Raw genomic sequence first — 8,185 nt, 5'->3', positions numbered from 1 at the left:
TTAGAGATAGTCAACATGGGGAAAGATAAAAAAGAGACATCCTGGTAAGAACATAGAACAGTCCAGGCCCTTCGGCCCTCGATGTTGTACCTGCCTTCTATCCTACTCTACGCTCAGACTAACCTCCATCCCCTTCATTGTATTTTCATCCATGGGCCTGTCCCAGAGTCGCTTAAATGTCCCTAATGTCTCTGACTCTACTTCCCCCCCCCCCCCCCCACCTCCCCCCGGCCCCCACTCTCTGTGTAAGGAACCTCCCTCTGACATCTCCCCGAAACCTCCCTCCAATCTCCTTCAAATGATGTCCCCTGGTGATGGCCGTTCCCTCCCTCTCTGCCTATCCACTCTATCTGTGCCTCCCACCATCTTGTCCACCTCTATCAAGACACCTCCCATCATCCTTCACTCCCAATGGGAAACACCCTAACTCCCTCAACCTTTCCCCATCAGACCAGCCCTCCCAGTCCGGGCAGCATCCTGGTAAACACCCTCTGCCTCCCCCTCTCTCAAGCTTCCACATCCTTCCTGCGATGAGACGCCCAGAACCGAAGACAATATTCCAAGTGGGATCTAACCAGGGCCCAGTCGGTCCTGGGGAAGAGTTGCTGAACACGTTGACCTTGGAGCGCCGGTTGGCCGCTCCTTGAGATGATGGGGAGGTGCCCGGTGTTGGGCTGGGACAAAGTCCGAAGCCACGCGACACCAGGATTATAGTCCGACAGGTTTATTTGGGATCCCTGGCTGTTGGAACACTGCTCCTTCCCCAGGCGTGATCTCAGATAAACCTGTTGGACTATGACCCTGGAGTCAAGTGGTGTCTGACTTTGAAGTTTGTGTCGCGGGTAGACGGGTGGGTGGGCGTTGAAGAAGGTGTTCAGCACGGTTGCCTTCATCGCCCAGCCCTTTGAGCGGAGGGAGTTGGGGGACGTAACGTTGGGGTGGTACAGGAGGTTGGTGAGATCTTCCCTGGTGCACTGTGCCCAGTTCTGGTCACCCCCGTTACAGGAAGGATATGGTTAACCTGGGGGAGGGTAAAGTCCTGGGGAGTGTTGCTGAACACAGAGACCTTGGAGAGCAGGTTCATAGTACCTTAAAGGTGGGGCCTCAGGGAGATAGGAGAGTGAGGGAGGCGTTTGGTATGCTTCCCTTTATTGGTCAGAGTATTGGGTACAGGAGTTGGGAGGTCGTGTTGTGGCTGTACCAAACCCCTCCTTCACTATCCTATCTACCTGCGACTCCACTTTCAAGGAGCTATGAACCTGCACTCCCAGGTCTCTGTGTTCACCAACACTCCCCCAGGACCTTACCATTAAGTGGATAAGTCCTGCTAAGATTTGCTTTCCCAAAATGCAGCACCTCGCATTTATCTGAATTAAACTCCATCTGCCACTTCTCAGCCCATTGGCCCATCTGGTCCAGATCCTGTTGTAATCTGAGGTAACCCTCTTCGCTGTCCACTACACCTCCAATTCTGGGGTCATCTGCAAACTTACTAACTGTCCCTCTTATGCTCCTATCAACAATTTGGAGAGAAATGATCAAAAGTAGAGGACCCAGCACCGATCCTTGTGGCACTCCACTGGTCACAGGCCTCCAGCCTGAAAAACAACCCTCCACCACCACCCTCTGTCTTCTACCTTTGAGCCAGTTCTGTATCCAAATGGCTAGTTCTACCTGTATTCCATGAGATCTAACCTTGCTACTCAGTCTCCCATGGGGAACCTTGCTGAACACCTTCCAGTAGCAGGGAGACCGGGATTGGACACAATATTCCAACAGGGGCCCCTAACCAATGTCCTGTCCAGCCGCAACACGACCTCCCAACTCCTGTACTCAATACTCTGACCAATAAAGGGAAGCATACCCAACGCCTTCCTCACTCTCCTATCTCCCTGAGGCCCCACCTTTAAGGTACTATGAACCTGCTCTCCGAGGTCTCTGTGTTCACCAACACTCCCCAGGACTTTACCCTCCCCCAGGTTAACCATATCCTTCCTGTAACGGGGGTGACCAGAACTGGGCACAGTGCACCAGGGAAGATCTCACCAACCTCATGTACCACCCCAACGTTACGTCCCCCAACTCCCTCCGCTCAAAGGGCTGGGAGATGAAGGCAACCGTGCTGAACACCTTCTTCAACGCCCACCCACCCGTCTACCCGTGACACAAACTTCAAAGTCAGACACCACTTGACTCCAGGGTCATAGTCCAACAGGTTTATCTGAGATCACGCCTGGGGAAGGAGCGGTGTTCCAACAGCCAGGGATCCCAAATAAACCTGTCGGACTATAATCCTGGTGTCGCGTGGCTTCGGACTTTGTCCCAGCCCAACACCAGGCACCTCCCCATCATCTCAAGGAGCGGCCAACCTGCGCTCCAAGGTCAACGTGTTCAGCAACTCTTCCCCAGGACCGACTGGGCCCTGGTTAGATCCCACTTGGAATATTGTCTTCGGTTCTGGGCGCCTCATCGCAGGAAGGATGTGGAAGCTTTAGAGAGGGGGGGGGGGAACAGAGGGGGTTTACCAGGATGCTGCCCGGACTGGGAGGGCTGGTCTGGTGGGGAGAGGTTGTGGGAGCTGAGGCTGTTCTTGTTAGAGAGAATGCGGCTGAGGGGGGACTGAGTTGAGACCTATAAGAGAATCCGAGGGTTGGATAGGGTGGGCAGGGAGAGCCTTTTCCCTCGGACGGTGATGGCTAACACAAGGGGCTACAGCTTTAACCTGAGGGGTGATAGATACAGGACAGATGTTAGAGGTAGTGTCTTTACTCAGAGAGTAGGAGGGGGGTGGAATGCAACAGGAGTAGACTCATCAACGTTAAATGGGCATTAGATAGACATATGGACGGGAATAGGTTAGATGGGCTTCAGATTGGTTCCACAGGTCAGTACAACATCGAGGGGCCGAAGGGCCTGTACTGTTCTGGAATGTTCTGTGTTCTATATCCTGTCCCTCAGGATTCTCTCCAACAACTTGACCACCACCGACGTCAGGCTGGTCTATAGTTCCCTGGCATGTCCTTACCACCCTTCTTAAACAGTGGCACCACGTTAGCCAACCTCCAGTCTTCCGGCACCTCACCCGTGACTATCGATGATACAAATATCTCAGCGAGGGGACCAGCGATCACTTCTCTAGCTTCCCACAGAGTTCTCGGGTACGCCTGATCAGGTCCCTGGGGGATTTATCCACCTTTAATGTGTTTCGAGATCACCCAGCACTTCCTCCTCTGTGACATGGACATTTTGCAGGGTGTCACCATCTATTTCCCCACAGTCTATCCCTTCCATGTCCTTTTCCACAGTAAACACTGATCCAAAATACTCGTTTAGTATCTCCCCCATCTCCTGCGGCTCCACATAGAGGTGTGGAATGCACTGTCCGTGGATGTTGTACCTGCCTTCTATCCTACTCTACGCTCAGACTAACCTCCATCCCCTTCATCGTTCTCTCACCCATGGGCCTGTCCTGGGCTGGGTCCTCTACTTTTGGTCATTTATATCCAAATTGTTGATAGGAGCATAAGAGGGACAGTTGGTAAGTTTGCAGATGACCCCAGAATTGGAGGGTGGAGTGGACAGCGAAGAGGGTGACCTCAGATTACAACAGGATCTGGACCAGATGGGCCAATGGGCCGAGAAGGGGCAGATGGAGTTTAATTCAGATAAATGCGAGGGGCAGCATTTTGGGAAAGCAAATCTTAGCAGGACTTATACACTTAATGGTAAGGTCCTGGGGGAGTGTTGCTGAACACAGAGACCTTGGAGTGCAGGGTCATAGCTCCTTGAAAGTGGAGTCGCAGGTGGATAGGATAGTGAAGGAGGGATTTGGTATGCTTTCCCTTATTGGTCAGAGTATTGAGTACAGGAGTTAGGAAGGGTCATGTTGCGGCTGTACAGGACATTGGTTAGGGGCCACTGTTGGAATATTGTGTGCAATTCTGGTCTCCTTCCTATCGGAAAGATGTTGTGAAACTTGAAAGGGTTCAGAAAAGATTGACAAGGATGTTGGAGGGTTTGAGCTACAGGGAGAGGCTGGACAGGCTGGGGCTGTTTTCCCTGGAGCATCGGAGGCTGAGGGGGTGACCTTATAGAGGTTTATAAAGTTATGAGGGGACTGGATAGGATAAACAGACAAAGTCTTTGCCCTGGGGTCGGGGAGTCCAGAACTAGAGGGCATAGGTTTAGGTTGAGAGAGGAAAGATATAAAAGAGACATCCTGGAAAGAACATAGAACAGTCCAGGCCCTTCGGCCCTCAATGTTGTACCTGCCTTCTATCCTACTCTACGCTCAGACTAACCTCCATCCTCTTCATTGTACTCTCATCCATGGGCCTGTCCCAGAGTCGCTTAAATGTCCCTAATGTCTCTGACTCTACTTCCCGCCCCCCCCCCACCTCCCCCCCTCCCCCAACTCTCTGTGTAAGGAACCTCCCCCTGACATCTCCCCGAAACCTCCCTCCAATCTCCTTCAAGTGATGTCCCCTGGTGATGGCCATTCTCCCCCTCCTGCCTATCCACTCTATCTGTGCCTCCCACCATCTTGTCCACCTCTATCAAGACACCTCCCATCCTTCTTCACTCTCAATGGGAAACGCCATAACTCCCTCAACCTTTCCCCATCAGACCAGCCCTCCCAGTCCGGGCAGCATCCTGGTAAACCCCCTCTTCCCCCCCCCCCCCACCTCTCTAAAGCTTCCACAACCTTCCTGCGATGAGGTGCCCAGAACCGAAGACAATATTCCAAGTGGGATCTAACCAGGGCCCAGTCGGTCCTGGGGAAGAGTTGCTGAACACGTTGACCTTGGAGCGCAGGTTGGCCGCTCCTTGAGATGATGGGGAGGTGCCAGGCGTTGGGCTGGGACAAAGTCCGAAGCCACGCGACACCAGGATTATAGTCCGACAGGTTTATTTGGGATCCCTGGCTGTTGGAACACTGCTCCTTCCCCAGGCGTGATCTCAGATAAACCTGTTGGACTCTGACCCTGGAGTCGAGTGGTGTCTGACTTTGAAGTTTGTGTCGCGGGTAGACGGCTGGGTGGGCGTTGAAGAAGGTGTTCAGCACGGTTGCCTTCATCGCTCAGCCCTTTGAGCGGAGGGAGTTGGGGGACGTAACGTTGGGGTGGTACAGGAGGTTGGTGAGATCTTCCCTGGTGCACCGTGCCCAGTTCTGGTCACCCCCGTTACAGGAAGGATATGGTTAACTTGGGGGAGGGTAAAGTCCTGGGGAGTGTTGCTGAACACAGAGACCTTGGAGAGCAGGTTCATAGTACCTTAAAGGTGGGGCCTCAGGGAGATAGGAGAGTGAGGAAGGCGTTTGGTATGCTTTCCTTTATTGGTCAGTGTATTGAGTACAGGAGTTGGGGGGTCGTGTTGTGGCTGTACCAAACACCTCCTTCACTAACCTATCTACCTGCGACTCCACTTTCAAGGAGCTATGAACCTGCACTCCAAGGTCTCTGTGTTCAGCAACACTCCCCCAGGACCTTACCATTAAGTGTATAAGTCCTGCTAAGATTTGTTTTCCCAAAATGCAGCCCCTTGCATTTATCTGAATTCAACTCCATCTGCCACTTCTCAGCCCATTGGCCCATCTGGTCCAGATCCTGTTGTAATCTGAGGTAACCCTCTTCGCTGTCCACTACACCCTCCAATTCTGGGGTCATCTGCAAACTTACTAACTGTCCCTCTTATGCTCCTATCAACAATTTGGAGAGAAATGACCAAAAGTAGAGGACCCAGCACCGAACCTTGTGGCACTCCACTGGCCACAGGCCTCCAGTCTGAAAAACAACCCTCCACCACCACCCTCTGTCTTCTACCTTTGAGCCAGTTCTGTATCCAAATGGCTAGTTCTCCCTGTATTCCATGAGATCTAACCTTGCTACTCAGTCTCCCATGGGGAACCTTGCTGAACACCTTCCAGTAGCAGGGAGACCGGGATTGAACACAATATTCCAACAGGGGCCCCTAACCAATGTCCTGTACAGCCGCAACATGACCCTCCCAACTCCTGTACCCAATACTCTGACCAATAAAGGGAAGCATACCAACCGCCTTCCTCACTCTCCTATCTCCCTGAGGCCCCACCTTTAAGGTACTATGAACCTGCTCTCCAAGGTCTCTGTGTTCACCAACACTCCCCAGGACTTTACCCTCCCCCAGGTTAACCATATCCTTCCTGTAACGGGGGTGACCAGAACTGGGCACAGTGCACCAGGGAAGATCTCACCAACCTCCTGTACCACCCCAACGTTACGTCCCCCAACTCCCTCCGCTCAAAGGGCTGGGCGATGAAGGCAACCGTGCTGAACACCTTCTTCAACGCCCACCCACCCGTCTACCCGCGACACAAACTTCAAAGTCAGACACCACTCGACTCCAGGGTCATAGTCCAACAGGTTTATCTGAGATCACGCCTGGGGAAGGAGCAGTGTTCCAACAGCCAGGGATCCCAAATAAACCTGTCGGACTATAATCCTGGTGTCGCGTGGCTTCGGACTTTGTCCCAGCCCAACGCTGGGCACCTCCCCATCATCTCAAGGAGCGGCCAACCTGCGCTCCAAGGTCAACGTGTTCAGCAACTCTTCCCCAGGACCGACTGGGCCCTGGTTAGATCCCACTTGGAATAATGTCTTCGGTTCTGGGCGCCTCATCGCAGGAAGGATGTGGAAGCTTTAGAGAGGGGGGGGGCGCAGAGGGGGGTTTACCAGGATGTTGCCCGGACTGGGAGGGCTGGTCTGATGGGGAGAGGTTGAGGGAGCTAGGGGGTGTATCCTGAGGGACAGGATGTACATGTATTTGGAAAGGCAAGGACTGATTCGAGATGGTCAACATGGCTTTGTGTGTGGGAAATCATGTCTCACAAACTTGATTGAGTTTTTTGAGGAAGTAACAAAGAGGATTGATGAGGATAGAGCAGTAGATGTGATCTATATGGACTTCAGAAGGCGTTCGACAAGGTTCCCCATGGGAGACTGGTGAGCAAGGTTAGATCTCAGGGAATACAGGGAGAACTAGCCATTTGGATACAGAACTGGCTCAAAGGTAGAAGACAGAGGGTGGTGGTGGAGGGTTGTTTTTCAGACTGGAGGCCTGTGACCAGTGGAGTGCCACAAGGATCAGTGCTGGGTCCTTACTTTTGGTCATTTCTCTCCAAATTGTTGATAGGAGCATAAGAGGGACAGTTAGTAAATTTGCAGATGACCCCAGAATTGGAGGTGTAGTGGACAGTGAAGAGGGTTACCTCAGATTACAACAGGATCTGGACCAGATGGGCCGAAGGGCTGAGAAGTGGCAGATGGAGTTTACTTCAGATAAATGCGAGGGGGCTGCATTTTGGAAAAGCAAATCAGGGCAGCGGTCATACACTTAGTATTCTCCGTCCACTGGCCTACTAAGTTGGGAGATAGGGGTCAGCACAGATGTGTGGGGCCGAAGGGTCTGTTTCCTAGCTGTAGGGCTGTAATGTTTTCGCTGTGAAGGTGAGGAGCTGGCCAGGGTTGGGGGGTGGGGTGGGAAACTGCTGGATACCAGATGTCACACATGACCCTCCCGCACGGGATTCAGACTCGTGTGTTGTGGTGAGTCACTGGATGTTCTGCTGACTCACTGAGAGATTGAGCTGATGTAGTGTCAGGAGGCAACTGAGGGGGGAGTGGGTAACCTCAAACTCAAAGTATTGACCCTCCCTCAGCACCCACTCCCTCAGCACTGACCCTCCCTCAGCACCCGCTCCCTCAGCGCTGACCCTCCCACAGCACTGACCCTCCCACAGCACCCACTCCCTCAGCACTGACCCTCCCACAGCGCTCACTCCCTCAGCACTGACCCTCCCACAGCACCCGCTCCCTCAGCACTGACCCTCCCTCAGCACCCGCTCCCTCAGCACTGACCCTCCCACAGCGCCCGCTCCCTCAGCACTGACCCTCCCTCAGCACCCACTCCCTCAGCACTGACCCTCCCTCAGCACTGACCCTCCCACAGCACCCGCTCCCTCAGCACTGACCCTCCCACAGCACCCGCTCCCTCAGCACCCGCTCCCTCAGCACTGACCCTCCCACAGCACCCGCTCCCTCAGCACTGACCCTCCCTCAGCACCCACTCCCTCAGCACTGACCCTCCCACAGCACTGACCCTCCCTCAGCACTGACCCTCCCACAGCACCCGCTCCCTCAGCACCCTT

The 8,185-nt window shown here is 53.6% G+C and overlaps 1 protein-coding gene across 1 annotated transcript in view; it reads right to left on the bottom strand.

The window, feature by feature from the left end:
• Positions 1–506: 506 nt before the first annotated feature.
• LOC132808964 (histone deacetylase 4-like) overlaps positions 507–8,185 on the bottom strand; it is a 69,374-nt gene continuing 61,695 nt past the window's right edge. Inside the window, exon 15 of the mRNA XM_060822357.1 lies at positions 507–902. Coding sequence (XP_060678340.1) covers positions 507–902 — 396 coding nt within the window. The remainder of the gene's footprint in view (positions 903–8,185) is intronic.

Source organism: Hemiscyllium ocellatum, assembly GCF_020745735.1.
Source record: "Hemiscyllium ocellatum isolate sHemOce1 chromosome X unlocalized genomic scaffold, sHemOce1.pat.X.cur. SUPER_X_unloc_4, whole genome shotgun sequence".
Lineage (NCBI taxonomy): Eukaryota > Metazoa > Chordata > Chondrichthyes > Orectolobiformes > Hemiscylliidae > Hemiscyllium > Hemiscyllium ocellatum.
The sequence above is the reverse complement of the archived record's forward strand: the minus strand, read 5'-3'. Positions and strand labels throughout refer to the sequence as shown.